We start from the raw sequence: 22,500 nt of genomic DNA on the forward strand, positions 1-22,500 counted from the left end.
CCATACTGTACTGTGTAGGTCACCATACTGTACTGTGTAGGTCACCATACTGTACTGTAGGGGTCACCATACTGTACTGTGTAGGGGTCACCATACTGTACTGTGTAGGGGTCACCATACTGTACTGTGTAGGGGTCACCATACTGTACTGTGTAGGGGTCACCATACTGTACTGTGTAGGGGTCACCATACTGTACTGTGTAGGGGTCACCATACTGTACTGTGTAGGTCACCATACTGTACTGTGTAGGTCACCATACTGTACTGTGTAGGGGTCACCATACTGTACTGTGTAGGTCACCATACTGTACTGTGTAGGTCACCATACTGTACTGTGTAGGGGTCACCATACTGTACTGTGTAGGTCACCATACTGTACTGTGTAGGGGTCACCATACTGTACTGTGTAGGGGTCACCATACTGTACTGTGTAGGGGTCACCATACTGTACTGTGTAGGTCACCATACTGTACTGTGTAGGTCACCATACTGTACTGTGTAGGTCACCATACTGTACTGTGTAGGTCACCATACTGTACTGTGTAGGGGTCACCATACTGTACTGTAGGGGTCACCATACTGTACTGTGTAGGGGTCACCATACTGTACTGTGTAGGTCACCATACTGTACTGTGTAGGTCACCATACTGTACTGTAGGGGTCACCATACTGTACTGTGTAGGGGTCACCATACTGTACTGTGTAGGGGTCACCATACTGTACTGTGTAGGGGTCACCATACTGTACTGTGTAGGGGTCACCATACTGTACTGTGTAGGTCACCATACTGTACTGTGTAGGTCACCATACTGTACTGTGTAGGGGTCACCATACTGTACTGTGTAGGGGTCACCATACTGTACTGTGTAGGGGTCACCATACTGTACTGTGTAGGTCACCATACTGTACTGTGTAGGGGTCACCATACTGTACTGTGTAGGGGTCACCATACTGTACTGTGTAGGTCACCATACTGTACTGTGTAGGTCACCATACTGTACTGTGTAGGGGTCACCATACTGTACTGTGTAGGGGTCACCATACTGTACTGTGTAGGGGTCACCATACTGTACTGTGTAGGGGTCACCATACTGTACTGTGTAGGTCACCATACTGTACTGTGTAGGGGTCACCATACTGTACTGTGTAGGGGTCACCATACTGTACTGTGTAGGGGTCACCATACTGTACTGTGTAGGGGTCACCATACTGTACTGTGTAGGGGTCACCATACTGTACTGTGTAGGTCACCATACTGTACTGTGTAGGGGTCACCATACTGTACTGTGTAGGGGTCACCATACTGTACTGTGTAGGTCACCATACTGTACTGTGTAGGGGTCACCATACTGTACTGTGTAGGGGTCACCATACTGTACTGTGTAGGGGTCACCATACTGTACTGTGTAGGTCACCATACTGTACTGTGTAGGTCACCATACTGTACTGTGTAGGGGTCACCATACTGTACTGTGTAGGGGTCACCATACTGTACTGTGTAGGGGTCACCATACTGTACTGTGTAGGGGTCACCATACTGTACTGTGTAGGTCACCATACTGTACTGTGTAGGTCACCATACTGTACTGTGTAGGGGTCACCATACTGTACTGTGTAGGTCACCATACTGTACTGTGTAGGGGTCACCATACTGTACTGTGTAGGTCACCATACTGTACTGTGTAGGTCACCATACTGTACTGTGTAGGGGTCACCATACTGTACTGTGTAGGGGTCACCATACTGTACTGTGTAGGTCACCATACTGTACTGTGTAGGTCACCATACTGTACTGTGTAGGTCACCATACTGTACTGTGTAGGTCACCATACTGTACTGTGTGGGTCACCATACTGTACTGTGTAGGTCACCATACTGTACTGTGTAGGTCACCATACTGTACTGTGTAGGGGTCACCATACTGTACTGTGTAGGGGTCACCATACTGTACTGTGTAGGGGTCACCATACTGTACTGTGTAGGTCACCATACTGTACTGTGTAGGTCACCATACTGTACTGTGTAGGGGTCACCATACTGTACTGTGTAGGTCACCATACTGTACTGTGTAGGGGTCACCATACTGTACTGTGTAGGGGTCACCATACTGTACTGTGTAGGTCACCATACTGTACTGTGTAGGGGTCACCATACTGTACTGTGTAGGGGTCACCATACTGTACTGTGTAGGGGTCACCATACTGTACTGTGTAGGTCACCATACTGTACTGTGTAGGGGTCACCATACTGTACTGTGTAGGTCACCATACTGTACTGTGTAGGGGTCACCATACTGTACTGTGTAGGTCACCATACTGTACTGTGTAGGTCACCATACTGTACTGTGTAGGGGTCACCATACTGTACTGTGTAGGTCACCATACTGTACTGTGTAGGGGTCACCATACTGTACTGTGTAGGTCACCATACTGTACTGTGTAGGGGTCACCATACTGTACTGTGTAGGTCACCATACTGTACTGTGTAGGTCACCATACTGTACTGTGTAGGTCACCATACTGTACTGTGTAGGGGTCACCATACTGTACTGTGTAGGGGTCACCATACTGTACTGTGTAGGGGTCACCATACTGTACTGTGTAGGTCACCATACTGTACTGTGTGGGCCACCGTTGTTGTGACGCGTGACTCAGGGAACGATTGAGTGAAGCGGTCGAATGAACCGACTTAATTAGACTTTTAGAACCAGAGAGAGAGTTGGGGATGAAACCAGTCCGCGCAAGTGATTGATTGATTGAAACTTTTATTGAACAGATTGCAGAATGGGGTACAATACAATACAGTACGGCTCAATACACACAATTGTTAAGGGGATGCAGACCAGAGAAAGACTTTCGTCTTGTTTACATCGGGGGTCCCCCATTTTCAATTCATAGTGAACTGTAAGTAAGGGTGCAACTACCACCGACGACCGTGCAATCCATTCTTTGTGGATCTAGCCCTTAGTGATCAGGCATTCCTAGTAGTTCTGCAAATGTAAATGTGGGACGAGACGGGTTGAGTTCCTCATTAAATCCGTTGGGGGGGGGGGAGGAGGGGGCGGGTGTAAGACTATAAATTTGGTCCCAGTAATTGCCTCCATCCTGTATACAGTAGATGTTTATGTTATGATCCAGCAGAGCGGCCCATCACCTCCATCACTCTGTTTGACGGGCGGTCGTTCATCAGTGCTAATTTGAGAGGCTGGATTAGATTAGGAGATCTTGCTTATCAGCTCATTTTGCTCGCAAGGTAGACGGCGCAAATTACCACTGATGGAACGACCCATCATATGGGCCACTTACTGTATATATATATATATATATATATATATGGGTAGGATGAGTCGTTCATCATGGCTAGGTGATGTATTCTGTTAATGATAGTCATAATGCAGACCTATCTATAACCCCCGCCCTCCTCTCTTCATCCTCCAATCACAACTGTTGCTTCGAAACGACCGCTGTGATTGGAGGTAGGGATGTCCCCGATACCCCCTTTTTTTTTTTTTTTTTTTACTTTGTGTACTTGCAATTTGTGTACTTGCTGATACCGAGTACCGATATGAGTACTTAATAATACTGTTACAGTTCTAACAATGACTTTGAAAACATGTTTTATTTTCATTTCATTTTCACTTATTTCCTCACGTTCCGACAAATTAAATATATAACATGCCACTTGCTGACATTTTAAGTTCAAATAATATAATTATAACACATATTCTAACATGAAATGTTGTGTTTTGCTGAACAAACATGGCACAGAGTAGTAGTAGTAGTAGTAGTAGTAGTAGTAGTAGCAGTAGCAGTAGTAGTAGCAGTAGCAGTAGCAGTAGCAGTAGCAGTAGCAGTAGTAGTAGTAGTAGTAGTAGTAGTAGCAGTAGCAGTAGTAGTAGTAGTAGCAGTAGCAGTAGCAGTAGCAGTAGCAGTAGCAGTAGCAGTAGCAGTAGTAGTAGTAGTAGTAGTAGTAGGTAGTAGTAGTAGTAGTAGTAGTAGTAGTAGTAGTAGTAGTAGTAGTAGTAGTAGTAGTGGCAGTAGTAGTAGTAGTAGTAGTAGTAGTAGTAGTAGTGGCAGTAGTAGTAGTAGTAGTAGTAGTGGCAGTAGTAGTAGTTTTACCAGAACATGAGCACAGTATCGGGGACATCCCCGATTGGAGGATGGGGAGAAAAGAGGGCGGTGTTTGAGATGGATCCTATTCTCCATGTTTTTTTCAGACGCCATCTTGATCCCCACTCCGTTCTACGGCGTGATCGCGGAGGACGTGCGGCTGTACGGCGACGTGAAGCTCTTCCACGTACCGCTGGGCTGCGAGGTAAACACACTGTAAAAAACACACGACTGCACGGCTCTCCTGCAATCGCCCCATGCCGGGGTATGAAATGTCAAACGTGTGTATAGACCTGTTCGCCGTTTACAAACATACCGTGTTCGAGCCAATCAGCGACACCGACTGAGTCACGTGACCATGTCGCCTCGGACCTGCGCGAGCTGCTGCGCTACAAGAATACGACGGGGGTCACGGGGCTCTCTGGAGAAACCATGACACTCCCCTCCTGACTAAAACTAGTTTCAAACTAAAACGGCTGGATGTCATTTAGCCAAATCAGCAGCAAGTTCAAGTTTCAAGTTTCTTTTATTGAGTGTGAGTCTTTCACCTTTTACATATCTAGCTTTGGCATGGATTGATTGTTTAGATCGCTAGCTAGCATGGCTAACAAATGCAAATATATTTCCTGTTGTTCAGACCAGGATTACGTTCCTTTCTGCCCCGCTGATGTGTGCGCACACTGAGTCTGACGTATACAGCGAACAGGTCTATGTACTCATGTGATCTCTGTGACACGGTCTCATCAGAAAACGTGAATAAAGTTCTCAATCAACCACAGAAAAAAGGTACATAATGTACGTTATGTTATATATATATTAGGGCTGTCAGTTTATCGCGTTAATTAGATTAATTAATTACACAGCAAATTATCGCGTTATGGAAATTAACTCAAAATGAATTACAAAAGAAAGAAGATAACACATTTGTTTTTTAAAATCTCATTCATTCCATTAAAACGTAGAATAAACATTTACAGACTTTTTTTTTTTTTAATTGTCCATTTGCATGCTCTTGGTATCTGAATCTATGGATTTCAGGGAATGTATTCCCAGTGTCAGAAATACTGTGTCTGTTACTAGCTTGAGTAAATTGTAATGAACCAAATGAGAATATCAATTCAATTCTTTTCTTTCTCCTTTTTTGGACTGTGAATAACACTATGCTAAAATGTACCAGACCTGAAAAATCTAAGCAAATGAATAAATGGAAGATGATTAAACAGAAGGTTTTGTAGATACAGTACTGAATTCTGCCATCCGGACACATGCAATTTGAAATATGATTATAGAATATAAAATATCAGGCCTAAAATGGTTATGCGATTAAAATGCGATTAATTCGATTAATTAATTAATTAGATACATTTTTTAATCGCCTGACAGCACTAATATATATATATAAACTAAAAGGAGAATACCTTCAAGGGAAAGAAGGGACCGCACACTCCACAGGACTGGTTTTTGCTTTTTTATTGTTGCACAACGCGTTTCGCTATCGCTTCCTCAGGTGCTATGATAGCGATAGCGAAACGCATTGTGCAACAATAAAAAAGCAAAAACCAGTCCTGAGGAGTGTGCGGTCCCTTCTTTCCCTTGAAGGTATTCTCCTTTTAGTTTATATATCTCTCTTGCGCTGACCTGCACCTCCAGTCGGGGTCCAACCAGATGTGCACGAGTCTTATTTAGTTTAATATATATATATATATATATAAATAAGTAATATATTTATGTAATATATTTTATATCGGCCAAAAGTCCAAAAATAAAAGACATCCCTCCTAGTTACACACAGTCCCCATATCCCTCCTAGTGACACATACACACAGTCCTCATATCCCTCCTAGTTACACACAGTCCTCATATCCCTCCTAGTTACACACAGTCCTCATATCCCTCTTAGTTACACACAGTCCTCATATCCCTCCTAGTTACACACAGTCCTCATATCCCTCCTAGTTACACACAGTCCTCATATCCCTCCTAGTTACACACAGTCCTCATATCCCTCCTAGTTACACACAGTCCTCATATCCCTCCTAGTTACACACAGTCCTCATATCCCTCCTAGTTACACACAGTCCTCATATCCCTCCTAGTTACACACAGTCCTCATATCCCTCCTAGTTACACACAGTCCTCATATCCCTCCTAGTTACACACAGTCCTCATATCCCTCCTAGTGACACACAGTCCTCATATCTCTCCTAGTTACACACAGTCCTCATATCCCTCCTAGTTACACACAGTCCTCATATCCCTCCTAGTTACACACAGTCCTCATATCCCTCCTAGTTACACACAGTCCTCATATCCCTCCTAGTTACACACAGTCCTCATATCCCTCCTAGTTACACACAGTCCTCATATCCCTCCTAGTTACACACAGTCCTCATATCCCTCCTAGTTACACACACACAGTCCTCATATCCCCAAGCATTGTTAGTTCAACTCCTGATCGTGCTGACTTTCTCCGATACGAAATGTAAATATATTACGCATACAACGCGTAAATATATTACATACAGTATGGCTATAACATAGCGTACATTATGTACCTTTTTCCTGTGGTTGATGTGTACTTTATTTACATATGTTGTGTGGTACATTCCTCCTGTTTAGTTGGGGGGGTTGCTGTGTTTCATTTTCCTTTCCGTACTCTGGGTTTTCAGGCCGGCGGCGTAGACAGTCGGCCTTTCCACCTCACTGTGGAGAAACTGGAAGAAGCTCTGAGGAAGGCTGGGCGAGAGGTAATCTAATGAATACAGATTTGAGCATACAATTGGCCTCAAGGGCTCACCCCCTCCCCCCCCCCCCCCTCACGATAACAAACTGTTCACTTTAGTACAGAAACTCTAATGAGACACACGGCAGGAAGAAAGACTGTCAGGTTTTAAACTGTGTGGGTATCAAACAGGAGTGTCAGGTTTTAAACTGTGTGGGTATCAAGTTTCAAGTTTCAAGTTTCAAGTTTCTTTAATAGTTGTCATACAGAAGTACAGAATACTTTTGTACAAAATGCTTCTTACTGTTGCGCTCCAGAGACTGTGCAAGACAAGATAAGTATGAAATAAAAACATAGTAAAATTAGAAGTAAAAAAAGAGGTCACAGTGTTCAGTTTAGACATATGTACAATGTTCGATGCAGAATAGACGTAGTTACCATACAATATACAATACTGTGCAGTGTACTAATATACAATACTATATAGTGCAAGGCAGAAATGGAGAAATGGGACGAGGTGCAATTTAGGTACAATTCACAGTAGGTGTACGAGTTGTAGTGCAAATCCTTTATCAATAAATATAAAGTGTAAGTGTGTTTGTGTGATCTAAAGTGTGGAGAGTGGGTGCTGCAGTGTGTTGTTTGTTTGAGTGAGTGTGTGCGTGTGGGTGTGTGTGCTGTGTGCATTTGATGGTTGTTGCATAGTGATTATTGTTCGTTTAGCGATTATTGTTCGTTTAGCAGCCTGATGGCCTGGGGATAGAAGCTTCTTCTGAGTCTTTCTGTGCTCGCCTTAAGACTCCGGTATCGCTTGCCTGACCGCAGCAGTTCAAAGAGGCAGTTGTTCGGGTGGCTCGAGTCCTTAATAATTCTCTTAGCCTTCCCCTTGCACCGCTTGTTGTAAATGTTCTGGAGGGTGGGAAGCCCCCCTCCAATTGTGCGTTCGGCTGAACGTGTCACTCTTTGTAGTCTGCTACGGTCTTGTGCAGTGCTATTCCCAAACCAGGAGGTGATGTTGCCGGTCAGGATGCTCTCTATTGTACATGAGTAGAAGTTCCTAAGGATCTTCTGACTGACTTGGAACTTCCTTAGGCGCCTGAGGAAGTAGAGGCGTTGTCGTGCCTTCTTCACAACACTGTCAATGTGTGTGGTCCATGTCAAGTCCTCGGATATGTGGGCTCCGAGGTACTTGAAACTGTTCACTCTCTCAACCGGTGCCCCGTCGATGCTGAGGGGGCTGTAGTCCTTGACCCCCGACCTCCTGAAGTCCACAATCATCTCTTTTGTTTTGCTGACGTTCAGGGAGAGGCAGTTCTCCTGACACCACTGTGACAGGTTCTCTACCTCTTCCAGGTAGGCCCTTTCGTCGTTGGCAGAGATCAGGCCCACCACTACTGTGTCATCAGCAAATTTGATGATGGTGTTGTTGTTCCGCTGTGCTACGCAGTCATGTGTGTACAGGGAGTAGAGGAGGGGGCTCAGAACACAGCCCTGGGGGGCCCCTATGTTGAGCGTGATGGATGAGGAGGTGCAGTTGCCGGCTCTTACCACCTGGGGTCTGCCCGTCAGGAAGTCCAAGACCCACTGGCACAGGTCATAGTTCAAGCCCAGGTCCCTGAGCTTGGCTATGAGTTTGGAGGGGACTATGGTATTGAATGCTGAGCTGTAGTCGATGAACAGCATTCTCACATAGTTCCCCTGCCTCTTGTCCAGATGTGATGCTGCTGTGTGCAGCACATGGGCTATGGCGTCCTCCGTGGACCTGTTGGGGCGATATGCAAATTGCAGAGGGTCCAGGTTGATGGGGAGGGAGGAACAGATGTAGCCCTTCACTAGCTTCTCAAAGCACTTCATGGCTATGGAGGTGAGGGCTACAGGGCGGTAGTCGTTGAGGCAAGCGGGTGGGGATTTTTTTTCAAACAGGTTTTAAACTGTGTGGGTATCAAACAGGAGGAAAGACTGTCAGGTTTTAAACTGTGTGGGTATCAAACAGGAGGAAAGACTCAGGTTTTAAACTGTGTGGGTATCAAACAGGAGGAAAGACTCAGGTTTTAAACTGTGTGGGTATCAAACAGGAGGAAAGACTGTCAGGTTTTAAACTGTGGTGGTATCTAACAGGAAGAAAGACTGTCATGTTTTAAACTGTGTGGGTATCTAACAGGAAGAAAGACTGTCAGGTTTTAAACTGTGTGGGTATCTAACAGGAAGAAAGACTGTCAGGTTTTAAACTGTGTGGGTATCAAACAGGAGGAAAGACTGTCAGGTTTTAAACTGTGTGGGTATCAAACAGGAAGAAAGACCATCAGGTTTTAAACTGTGTGGGTATCTAACAGGAAGAAAGACTGTCAGGTTTTAAACTGTGTGGGTATCAAACAGGAAGAAAGACTGTCAGGTTTTAAACTGTGTGGGTATCAAACAGGAAGAAAGACTCAGGTTTTAAACTGTGTGGGTATCTAACAGGAAGAAAGACTGTCAGGTTTTAAACTGTGTGGGTATCAAACAGGAAGAAAGACTGTCAGGTTTTAAACTGTGTGGGTATCAAACAGGAGGAAAGACTCAGGTTTTAAACTGTGTGGGTATCAAACAGGAAGAAAGACTGTCAGGTTTTAAACTGTGTGGGTATCAAACAGGAAGAAAGACTGTCAGGTTTTAAACTCTGTGGGTATCAAACAGGAAGAAAGACTGCCAGGTTTTAAACTGTGTGGGTATCAAACAGGAAGAAAGACTGTCAGGTTTTAAACTCTGTGGGTATCAAACAGGAAGAAAGACTGTCGGGTTTTAAACTGTGTGGGTATCAAACAGGAGGAAAGACTGTCAGGTTTTAAACTGTGTGGGTATCAAACAGGAGGAAAGACTGTCAGGTTTTAAACTGTGTGGGTATCAAACAGGAAGAAAGACTGTCAGGTTATAAACTGTGTGGGTATCAAACAGGAGGAAAGACTGTCAGGTTTTAAACTGTGTGGGTATCAAACAGGAAGAAAGACTGTCAGGTTATAAACTGTGTGGGTATCAAACAGGAGGAAAGACTGTCAGGTTTTAAACTGTGTGGGTATCAAACAGGAGGAAAGACTGTCAGGTTTTAAACTGTGTGGGTATCAAACAGGAGTGTCAGGTTTTAAACTGTGTGGGTATCAAACAGGAGGAAAGGCTGTCGGGTTTTAAACTGTGTGGGTATCAAACAGGAGGAAAGACTGTCAGGTTTTAAACTGTGTGGGTATCAAACAGGAGGAAAGACTCAGGTTTTAAACTGTGTGGGTATCAAACAGGAGGAAAGACTCAGGTTTTAAACTGTGTGGGTATCAAACAGGAGGAAAGACTGTCAGGTTTTAAACTGTGGGGGTATCTAACAGGAAGAAAGACTGTCATGTTTTAAACTGTGTGGGTATCTAACAGGAAGAAAGACTGTCAGGTTTTAAACTGTGTGGGTATCTAACAGGAAGAAAGACTGTCAGGTTTTAAACTGTGTGGGTATCAAACAGGAGGAAAGACTGTCAGGTTTTAAACTGTGTGGGTATCAAACAGGAAGAAAGACCATCAGGTTTTAAACTGTGTGGGTATCTAACAGGAAGAAAGACTGTCAGGTTTTAAACTGTGTGGGTATCAAACAGGAAGAAAGACTGTCAGGTTTTAAACTGTGTGGGTATCAAACAGGAAGAAAGACTGTCAGGTTTTAAACTGTGTGGGTATCAAACAGGAAGAAATACTGTCAGGTTTTAAACTGTGTGGGTATCAAACAGGAAGAAAGACTGTCAGGTTTTAAACTGTGTGGGTATCAAACTGGAGTGTCAGGTTTTAAACTGTGTGGGTATCTAACAGGAAGAAAGACTGTCAGGTTATAAACTGTGTGGGTATGAAAGCTGCCATAAAAAGAACATTTATTATTATTATTATTACCATTCATCTGAGCCTACTAGTTGGTTCCCACTTACTAAGGAGCGCGCCTGTTCCTTGGCGCCTCCCTCAGGGGGTGGTGATCCGAGCCGTGATCCTGGTGAACCCTCACAACCCCCTGGCCGAGGTCTACACCCCTCAGGAGATGCTCGCCTTCTTGGAATTCGCCAAAAGGTACGTTTTCCCCGTCGTTATCTGTGACGTCGCCCCCCCCCCCCCTCCCACACTAATCAATTCCGTACCTTGAATACCTTTTTTTTTTTTTTTTTTTTTGAAATCTTTATTTCGAACGTAATGTAAATAAATACAAACAATATCAAATCAAAACAAATCATTTTTGCAAAACATAACTCAATTTACATGTTTGAAAAGGAGTAGGAAGAAGTATACACTTATTTAATCCTACCACTTTTCCACTACTCAAATGAGTGTACTAATTTAAAACCTTACAAAACAAATGTATATATATATATGCAAAACAAAATGTAAATCATGTAAAACAATTATGTAAAACATGAAAGAAATTAAATAAAAATGGAAACACCCGTGAATGTCGAGTCCCTTCCTCGTCCCTGTACCTCGTGAACATCATTTCCTTATAATTCAGTTTGAATTGTCTCATATTTGGACATTGCTTTAGTACCACACTCAGACTGTCCCACAGTTTCCCACCCCTATCCTACCTTCCTGACTACCTTCCTGTCTCACCCCCCCCTTCCTTCTAGTCACCCTCCCCCGCCCCCTCCTTTGTCTTCCACCCCCCCACCTCATGTCTCATCCTCCTATCTAAGGCCCCGTTTAGACGGAAACGCTAGCAGGTGAATCCGCAAAAATATTTTTTCGGATGTGCCTTTCGTTTATACGGAAACGGCGTTTTTACGGGGTGAAACCGCAAAAAAGTGAGACTACCTTCCAGGGTGGAATTCCTAGAAACGCAAAAGCTTTGCGCTCTCGTCTAAACTGTTAAACCGTATAAATCTGTTAAAACGATGACGAAAGGGTTGTCACGGCTCTGGTCGCGCGTACTGCTTACGTCACAGGTAGCAGGTATGCGCCAGTAGCCGAGACGTAAACAAAGCAAGTATGTCTGACTTATATCAACGGAGATCACCTGAAGGCTACATTGGCAGTACTTTTAACCCTTTCACTGCCACACGACAGAAGGTTAACCCTTTACTATCACACAACCGGCTGTCGTGTGGCAGTGAAAGGGTTAAATACACAAGAATCTGTCCCGCGGCGTGAGTGGACCCACTGTCTGCGAGTGACTCTGCTTTGGTCCAATCACATTCCCCATCCACAGTCTGCGAATCAGAGGCAGAGTAGGGCGGGTCTTCACAGCACGTCATGTGACATATGCGCCAATCGTACAGCGTCGTCTGCACGGAGAATTCCACCCCAAAACGCTCGTCTAAACGTAAAATTAAAAGTGAAACCGCAAGATGACTTTTGCGGTTTCTGTTCACAAAACGCTCGTCTAAACGTAGCCCCTCCCTCCCACCTGGTTACCTGGCCCCACCCCTTTCTATCATGTATAAATATCGACGGTGAATCTGGGATCTCTTTTCGGGATCCCCACGGCCAAGGTCTTTATTTTTAATTTTTTTTTACTTTTTCTCCTCTGTTTCTGTATTTTTCCTCCCATCCCAATTTAGTCGTTATGCCAAATCCCCCCTCCCCTTCCTGGTCGTTGCGCCCATTTGCCCCCCACTTGCCAGTCTAGGGAGGGTTGATAGATAGAGTTGATAGATACTATCACATGTCCCCTCCGATACATGTGGAGTCAGCCAGCCGCTTCTTCTCACCTGACAGCGAGGACTCTCATTGGGTGAGGTGTAACGCGTGGGAGGCTCAGACTACTTCCCCCAGTTCCCTCCCTCGCTGAGCAGGCGCCCCGACCGACCTGTAGGAGTCGCTGTTTACAACGACCAGGATACACACCCCGCCGGCTTCCCACCCGCTAACACTGCCAATTGTGTTAGTATGGACGACCGACCAAGCCGGAGGCACCGCCGACAGATGGATTCGATACCAGTGTCTCTGCGGTGGTAGGCGAGCGCTTAGTCCGCTGCGCTACCCAGACGTCTTCTTAAGCCAAACTCCTGTTTTAACCTAATCACTTTGTAACGACCAACTATCTGCCCAGCGAATGATTGCCTCCGACCTCCACCACGACACCCGCCTCTCCAAACCCTTTTCCATTCCTTTTAGCCCCTTCGAGCGCATCCATGGCCTCGGCGCCGACCTACGACCCCTGGAACGGGCTCCTTTATTCTCCAGCCAGGGGCCGCGTCTCCTGCGCGCGGAATACCAAGTAGCCTCGACCGGGGGTTTTATCACCATTATTGTCAAGTGCGACCGAGGGGGCCCCCCCCCGGGAATCTCCCACCGCCTCGTCTGCTGTTCACTAAGCGATCCTTCTCCATGTACCCCCTCCGCGCGCCACGCCCCGGCGCGGCTCTTGAGTTGACGTCCCCGTAAAACACAGTGCGGTCGCCTCTCTCCTCCGGGGGGCCACGTCCTCAGAGAGAAGCCTCTCCTCCGGGGGCCACGTCCTCAGAGAGAAGCCTCTCCTCCGGGGGCCACGTCCTCAGAGAGAAGCCTCTCCTCCGGGGGCCACGTCCTCAGAGAGAAGCCTCTCCTCCGGGGGCCACGTCCTCAGAGAGAAGCCTCTCCTCCGGGGGCCACGTCCTCAGAGAGAAGCCTCTCCTCCGGGGGCCACGTCCTCAGAGAGAAGCCTCTCCTCCGGGGGCCACGTCCTCAGAGAGAAGCCTCTCCTCCGGGGGCCACGTCCTCAGAGAGAAGCCTCTCCTCCGGGGGCCACGTCCTCAGAGAGAAGCCTCTCCTCCGGGGGCCACGTCCTCAGAGAGAAGCCTCTCCTCCGGGGGGCCACGTCCTCAGAGAGAAGCCTCTCCTCCGGGGGCCACGTCCTCAGAGAGAAGCCTCTCCTCCGGGGGCCACGTCCTCAGAGAGAAGCCGCTTTATCGTCGGGTCGCGTTATCCTCGTCGTAAATGACGGTAAACGAAAGCGGCGGGAGATGAATAGCGTCTGCTTTTTCATGGTTATCCTCTTTCGTGTGTGTCGTCTCCCCCCCCCCCCCCCCCCCCCCCCTTGCTCCAGACACGAGCTCCACGCCATCGTAGACGAGGTGTACATGCTGTCGGTGTTCGACGAGTCCGTCACCTTCCACAGCGTCCTCGGCATGGACAGGTATGTGTGATTTTTGTAGTAGCAGTAGTAATAGTAGTAGTAATAGTAGTAGTAGTAGTAGTAGTAGTAATAGTAGTAGTAGTAATAGTAGTAGTAGTAGTAGTAGTAGTAGTAGTAGTAATAGTAGCAGTAGTAATAGTAGCAGTAGCAATAGTAGTAATAGTAGTAGTAATAGTAGCAGTAGTAATAGTAGTAGTAGTAGTAGTAGTAGTAGTAGTAGTAATAGTAGCAGTAGTAATAGTAGCAGTAGCAATAGTAGTAATAGTAGTAGTAATAGTAGCAGTAATAGTAGTAGTGTAACTGAGGGGTACAATTCCCTGACTGTATTGATAAGTATGGTATCATTAAACCACTACCGCTTTATGTACTTTAATTACTGGCCATACAGTACATGATATATAAATATGATGAACACTTCCCACAATGAATCGGTTCCACACAAAGTGGTAATTAAGTATTTATTGCAGCAAAAGGTACATAATATACTTCTCTATTTTACTTTGGATGCGCTTATAAGGCAAAGGAATGTCACAAAACAGTCACATCTAGAGACCTCAAAACTTACTCTAGAGAGGCCTTTAACCTAGAACTGGGGAGCTTGGACTGGTCAGATGAGCTCAGTGGTACACAGGTTGAAGAAACATGGCTTGGATTCAAAACCAAATTCACAGCAATACTCAACAACATGGCACCGATAAGAACCACCAGGGTTAAAAATCGCGCTGAGGCATGGATGCACACTGAAATACTGGCCGCTATGAAAACCAGAGACAAAAAATGCTCTGAACTTCATAAAAGTCAGACAAAGCTTTCCAAAAGCTCAAACAGTGAACTCCAAGCCCACGTGGTTGAACTAAAAATCCAAAGAAACAGACTAAGAAATGACGTAAACACCATGATCAGAACCGCAAAAAGAAATTTCATCAACGACAAAACTGAGGAAAACAAAAACAAACCCCGCGAACTTTGGAAATTACTCAATAATCAACTAGGCTGCAGTAAAAAACTTAAAACCAGATTCTCAAACATAAACATAAAGACGGACAACACGCTCATCACAGACAAGCTGGATGTAGCCAATTACTTAAACATCTTCTTCACAAACATAGCCACAACACTGGTAAACAAACTACCCTCCCACTCAGGGCATTATGGGGTAGAACACATAGTAGCATACTACAAAAACCTAGGGGTCCACAAAGACGACTTCAAACTTGAAATGGTAACAACCGATGAGGTACTCAAAAAATTGAGCGCCCTCCAACCTAACAAGGCCACTGGCCATGACAACATCCCCTCCAAATTCCTCAGAGACGCAGCAGCCGCCATCACCCCAGTCATCACACACATAATAAACCTCTCTATAAAACAGGGGCACGTCCCCAAGGACTTCAAAATTGCGAGAGTGACCCCTCTACACAAAAAGGGCAGCAAATTAGACCCAGGCAACTACCGCCCTGTTTCTATTCTTACCTCCATCTCGAAAGTCATGGAGAAAATAGTCTACGAACAGGTCGAAAAGTACCTGGCGGAAAAAAACCTAATCTACGAATTCCAATCTGGCTTCAGAACGTCCCACTCCACTGACACATGCCTCCTCTATTTGAACGACCACATCAAACAAGAGGTGGACGCTGGCAAATACTGCGGCATGGTCATGCTGGACCTACAAAAGGCCTTCGACACTGTCAATCACTCCATTCTAATGGACAAGCTAAAAGCAATTGGTTTTGATAGCCTATCAGTGAGCTGGATGCAATCCTACCTGGAGGGGAGAGAACAGATGGTAGAGGTAAACGGTACTCTATCCCCCCCCCTCACAGTGAGCTGTGGTGTTCCACAAGGAAGCATACTAGGACCGCTACTCTTCCTAATTTATGCAAATGACATGTCGTCAGCCTGTGACTGCAACTTGTTCCTGTTTGCGGACGACTCAGCCCTGCTGGTCTCTGACAAGAACAAATTGCAGGTTGAAAAAACCCTCAGCACGGAACTAGGCAAAATCTGCATATGGCTCGCTGATAACAAACTATCATTACACATGGGCAAAACAGAGTCCATTCTCTTCGGTTCAAATAACAAACTCAGCAAGACCGACGGCTTCTCAGTTACAGTGGGTGACAATATTGTCACAAGGAAAGACGAAATTACCTACCTGGGTTCCATCCTAGAGGCAAATCTTTCCTGTGACAAAATGGCATCCAATGTAATAAAAAAAGTCAACCAACGAACTAGATTCTTGTACCGGATCTCCTCTCTGGTAAACAAGAATACCCTGAGGACTCTGGCAGGAGCACTCATTCAAGGGTACTATGACTATGCGTGCACCTCATGGTACCAAAGCACCTCAAAGGCGCTTAAAACAAAATTACAAACATCACAAAACAAACTGGTCAGACTACTACTTGACCTGAACCCCAGAACCCACCTCACCCCTGCCCACTTTGCCAACCTAGGATGGCTTAGAGTAGACGACAGAGTACAGCAACTTGCAATGGGCCTGGTCTACAAGATACACTATACGACCGGGGTGCCCATGTACATGTCAAAATACTTCCCAAAGGTCAGTGAATACCACAACCACTACACCAGAGGAAGCTCAACAAATCATGTTAAACCCAGATTCGGCTCAAACAAGGGACTAAACACGTTTCGCAATTATGCCACAACAATGTGGAACGCCCTACCCAAAGCTGTAAAGGAATGTGAATCCCTGCCCACATTCAAAACCGCCCTTAAAGAGCACCTACGGGAGGCTGCAATTCGAAACTGGCCACCGTAAATGCCCAAAACCCCCACCACCTCCTAATAGACAGTCTCCTCCCCACCGCATGTATATATTCCCTCCCCGCCGTATGTATATTCCCCTCCCACCCACCCACCCCCTCCTAATGTACAGTCCCCTCCCCATCATATGTATATACTCTGTCAGGACCTAGGGGTAACAGTACTGTATATTTGAATACCGCCTATGTCACAAATGTATCAGTACTAAATACCTATATGTCCCTATGCCATAAATGTCATGTATGTTATGTATGTCATAAATGTCTATATGAATTGAAAATGGGGGACCCTGATGGAAACAAGACAAACGTCTTTCTCAGGTCTGCATCCCCTTAACAATTGTATGTATTGAGCCGTACTGTATTGTACCCATTCTGCAATCTGTTAAATAAAGTTTTCATTCATTCATTCATTCAATGTGCGTAGGCAAATCAATAATGAATGTCCATTCTCTGGTTACGCAGGAGGTAATTATACAACCTGAATCTTAGGGAATTATATCTATGGTACACTAGTAATATATAGCAGGAGATACTGGAAGGGTCCCCCCGGTTGTAAGCCAGCAGGGGTAGAGGATCTGTCGGTAGTAGAGAGTCTGGTCAACGATGACTAAGGAGACTCCAAGTACAGGAGACGGTGCAATAGTCTCTTGATCCACAGACGAATACAGCTGTTCTCCGTAGACTGTAGCTCCACAGTGAAGAAAGCTAGCCGGCCTCAGGCTCTCTGAGGCGCAGACTCGACGTGGCTCCTCACAGGGTAAATTCCACACGTGTAGGCGTCGGCGATTCTCCGCTCCATAAATCACAGGACCAAAACAAATATAATCCAGCCGCAAAGGGCTATGTAGTCGTCGGGTAGATTAATCCAGTGTACATGTCCACACGGTTCTCGTCTAGGTCTCCTCGGGTGAAAGCGCCATGAAAGCAGCCCAGCCTGGATAAGCACTCTAGCTGGTACGAGGAAGCGTTGGTGATGCTGGTCACTGTAGAACTTTAGCCGCACGATACACTATACACAAATAGACTATTACTGACTTAATAGAAATATGTCGCACTCGACGGTATAGCGCCAAACTCTGACAATTCAGTTATTAATTCGCACGCGGTCTCAATGCTCTATTTGGGGCCAAACAGGCCATACTTCACCGCACGTTGTATCGTGGGTGAGGCTTCAACTTATTGGGTAACTCTACTTCTGTATTCACCTGCGCCATATTTATATGCACGGCGAACAATCTAGTGCCAACCTCATTTCTGTCTCGTATCCCTGGGCAAGGCCGGGCATGTACAGACATGTCTTGACGGTGGCCTTGAACCTGACTCTGGAGGCATGGCCCTGGCGCCTGTGGACCGCTGTCCAATAGGAGAATGAAATATTATGGTCTGTACTAGGCTAAAGGGATATTCCGTGTATATGTACAAGGAATATACAAGGGATATCAAACGATATACAAATACTATGCAATATATATCAATCAATAAATATATATATATTCGGTTTAATCTGATCCTTTGTAACAAGTAGTAATAGTAGCAATAGTAGTAGTAGCAATAGTAGTAATAGTAGTAGTAGTAGTAGTAGTAGTAATAGTAGCAGCAATAGTAGTAGTAGTAGTAGTAGTAGCAGTAGTAATAGTAGTATAGTAGTAGTAGTAATAGTAGCAATAGTAGTAATAGTAGTAGTAATAGTAATAGTAGCAATAGTAGTAGTAGTAGTAGTAATAGTAGTAGTAATAGTAGTAATAACAATAGTAGTAGTAGTAGTAGTAGTAATAGTAGTAATAACAATAGTAGTAGTAGTAGTAATAGTAGTAATAACAATAGTAGTAGTAGCAGCAGTAGTAGTTTTATTCAGTCATTACACACAATACAATGCACAATCACTTGTTCCATAAGTTAAACCCAACAATACAAATGCATCTCATTTTAATCCCTTTCTTAGCTTTTTGAACAGTAAACACCTCAAATTATATTTGCTCTCCTGTATTGAAAAAAGGTTAAAACCCTTGCACACAACCCGGGAGTATCTTTGCAGCCACACACACACACACACACACACACACACACACACACACAGGCACACAGGCACACAGGCACACACACACACACACACAGGCACATACATAGAAACACACACAGAAAACTCTGCATGGACAGGTGTGACGTGAACCCGGTTCGTGGTTCCGGCTGTAGTCTGTTTCTGTAGTCACCGGTCGTTTTGCGATAACGCTGTGCTTGTGTTTCAGCTTGCCCGACCCTCAGAGAACCCATCTGATGTGGGGGATCAGCAAGGTGAGTACTGGAGTGTTTTCTGCGAGACTGTGGGTTTATATAGTCTTGTTGTTTTGAGAGAGTCTCTGAGTGTGGCTTTACTTGTTTTGAGAGAGTCTCTGAGTGTGGCTTTACTTGAATGGTGTCTCTGGGTTGAGAGAGTCTCTGCTTTACTTGAATGGTGTCTCTGGTTGTTTTGAGAGTGTCTCTGCTTGGGCGGCTAGGTGGCGCAGTGGGCAAGGCACTCGCCACCAACGCAGGAGATGCTGGGTTCGAGCCCAGCTCTCGGCGTTGCTACCAGCTTGGCTGGTCGTTCATACTAATACAATTGGCAGTGTTAGGGGGTGGGAATCTGGTGGGTGGGGATCGGACGTTGTGGACAGCGACTCCTACAGGTCGGTTGGTGCGCCTGCGCAGTAGAATCATGAAGCGACGAGGGCGGCGTGTCCCTCCCACGCAGACCCTCGCCGCGGAGAGATCGCGTTGTGCAGGTGAAAAGATGCAACGGCTGCCTCCTCGAGTACCGGAGGGGACACGTGATGCAAGGCTTCGTCCACATTGCAGCCGGCTTGTGGGAGGCATGGCCTAACAACGTTCGAGACATTGGAGGGTAGAATTGGACAATACGAAATTGGGGACGGGAGAAAAATAGAAAAAAAAGAAAAAAAAAAAAAAAAAAAGTGTCTCTGAATTTACTTGAATGGTGTCTCTGGGTTTTGAGAGTGTCTGCTTTACTTGAATGGTGTCTCTGGGTTTTGAGAGTGTCTCACTGTCTCTGCTTTACTTGAATTAGGGATGGGTACCGAATTCGGTACTTTTGAATTTTTTTTTTACCTTTTTTCTTTTCATGTCAACGTTCACACGCACAATATACGCTTACCTAGGATTTTACTTGATTCAACAACAAAGCAGTCGGAGCAATGGCAAGCCGAAAACGGTCGAAATTGTAGTTATTTGAAGTTTGGATTTTTTTTTACGACTGAGGTAGGTAAATTACATTTCTTGAGACTAAATAATGGCGCTTTTCCACTGCATAGTACCTACTCGACTCAACTCGACTCTACTCTACTCGCTTTAGGTACCTGGTACTTCGTTCCTTTTCCACTGCACGTACTAAAATAAAGTACTCAGTTTGTCTCCGTGTGGGGAGGCGGGGCTGCTGGTGTACAGCTGAGAGCTCCATAGCTCTGTGAGAGCTCCAGCATAGCTATGTCCGTGAGCTAGGCGCAAGCCAGAGTAAAACACAGTTTTCAATCAATCAATAACAACATTAACGAGACTCTCGTTGTGTCTATTCTGCTAACGCTAACGTTACCCCTCATTGTGTCTATTCTACAAGCGTTAACGTTAGCTAGGCTGTCTATGCTAACGTTAACGTTAGGCTAACAACAAAGCTGTAACGTTACCAGTCGCGTCTATTTGCTAACGTTAGCATTAGGTAATAACCGGTTTAAAATGGATGGTGATTACCTCACGTTGTGTCTATTCTACTAGCATTAACGTTACTCATACAAACAATCAATAGCGAATTATATTGATCACGCTATGTACGATAGCCATGCTAAAACGCTAGCACAACATTAGCACCTAACCTAACAACAAGCCTTAACAAGTCAGCGATCTTTTTGCGAGACTAAACTCTCCGCACGGTGGCAAATTGTGTTGATGTCGGTTTTGTTTAATCAATAAATGAGGCAGAATACACAGTGACTGTATCCTTTGTTTATTGCACTTGTGCCTGCTGCAAACATAATGATTATGAAATCCTATGCGAGACATTAAAGATGGCGGCTTTCTGTTTTCATTCAGACTCCCTCAGACTCTCCAACGAGTGACGCGTCTCTATTCTGACCAATCAGTGGTCTGCAGTGTTTCACGTGACTTTTCTGGTACCACTTCTACTCGCTTGGAACCTCGACAGAGCAGGGACTAAAAAAGTACCCAAAAAGTACCCAAAAAGTACCTGGTACCAGGTACTTTGGTAATGGAAAACCGAAAATGCAGAGTAGAGTAGAGTAGAGTCGAGTAGGTACCATGCAGTGGAAAAGCGCCATAAAGTACCGAAAAAAGGTACCGTTGGGTACCGGTATCGATTCACAGGTACCGGTACCGTATCGGTTCAAATGTGAAAGGTACCCATCCCTAACTTGAATTGTGTCTCTGGTTGTTTTCAGAGTGTCTCTGCTTTACTTGAATGGTGTGTCTGTGTTTTGAGAGAGTCTCTGCTTTACTTGAATGGTGTCTCTGGGTTCAGAGTGTCTCTGCTTTACTTGAATGGTGTCTCTGGGTTTTGAGAGTGTCTCTGCTTTACTTGAATGGTGTCTCTGGGTTCAGACTTCAGAGTGTCTCTGCTTTATTTGAATGGTGTCTCTGGGTTCAGACTTCAGAGTGTCTCTGCTTTATTTGAATGGTGTCTCTGGGTTCAGACTTCAGAGAGTCTCTGCTTTATTTGAATGGTGTCTCTGGTTGTTTTGAGAGTGTCTCTGCTTTATTTGAATGGTGTCTCTGGTTGTTTTGAGAGTGTCTCTGCTTTATTTGAATGGTGTCTCTGGGTTGTTCAGAGAGTCTCTACTTTACTTGAATGGTGTCTCTGGGTTTTGAGAGTGTCTCTACTTTACTTGAATGGTGTCTCTGGTTGTTTTGAGAGTGTCTCTGCTTTACTTGAATGGTGTCTCTGGGTTCAGAGAGTCTCTGCTTTACTTGAATGGTGTCTCTGGGTTGTTTTCAGAGTGTCTCTGCTTTATTTGAATGGTGTCTCTGGTTGTTTTCAGAGTGTCTCTGCTTTATTTGAATGGTGTCTCTGGTTGTTTTCAGAGTGTCTCTGCTTTATTTGAATGGTGTCTCTGGTTGTTTTGAGAGAGTCTCTGCTTTACTTGAATGGTGTCTCTGGTTGTTTTGAGAGAGTCTCTGCTTTACTTGAATGGTGTCTCTGGTTGTTTTGAGAGAGTCTCTGCTTTACTTGAATGGTGTCTCTGGGTTTTGAGAGAGTCTCTGCTTTACTTGAATGGTGTCTCTGGTTGTTTTGAGAGAGTCTCTGCTTTACTTGAATGGTGTCTCTGGGTTTTGAGAGAGTCTCTGCTTTACTTGAATGGTGTCTCTGGTTGTTTTGAGAGTGTCTCTGCTTTATTTGAATGGTGTCTCTGGTTGTTTTGAGAGTGTCTCTGCTTTACTTGAATGGTGTCTCTGGGTTCAGAGTGTCTCTACTTTACTTGAATGGTGTCTCTGGGTTCAGAGTGTCTCTACTTTACTTGAATGGTGTCTCTGGGTTCAGACTTCAGAGTGTCTCTGCTTTATTTGAATGGTGTCTCTGGGTTTTGAGAGAGTCTCTGCTTTACTTGAATGGTGTCTCTGGGTTTTGAGAGTGTCTCTGCTTTATTTGAATGGTGTCTCTGGTTGTTCAGAGAGTCTCTGCTTTACTTGAATGGTGTCTCTGGGTTCAGAGTGTCTCTGCTTTACTTGAATGGTGTCTCTGGGTTCAGAGTGTCTCTGCTTTATTTGAATGGTGTC

General features: G+C 45.1%; 1 protein-coding gene across 1 annotated transcript in view; it reads left to right on the forward strand.

Annotated features, from left to right (window-relative positions):
• Nucleotides 1-22,500, forward strand: part of accs (1-aminocyclopropane-1-carboxylate synthase homolog (Arabidopsis)(non-functional)) — a gene marked incomplete at its 5' end in the record, with an annotated part of 56,511 nt that overhangs the window by 23,114 nt on the left and 10,897 nt on the right. The window contains 5 exons of the mRNA XM_084334493.1: nucleotides 4,217-4,314; nucleotides 6,779-6,856; nucleotides 10,796-10,896; nucleotides 13,844-13,933; nucleotides 18,969-19,014. Coding sequence (XP_084190619.1) covers nucleotides 4,217-4,314; nucleotides 6,779-6,856; nucleotides 10,796-10,896; nucleotides 13,844-13,933; nucleotides 18,969-19,014 — 413 coding nt within the window. The remainder of the gene's footprint in view (nucleotides 1-4,216; nucleotides 4,315-6,778; nucleotides 6,857-10,795; nucleotides 10,897-13,843; nucleotides 13,934-18,968; nucleotides 19,015-22,500) is intronic.

This window comes from Notolepis coatsorum (genome assembly GCF_963971535.1).
Source record: "Notolepis coatsorum genome assembly, chromosome: 18".
Lineage (NCBI taxonomy): Eukaryota > Metazoa > Chordata > Actinopteri > Aulopiformes > Paralepididae > Notolepis > Notolepis coatsorum.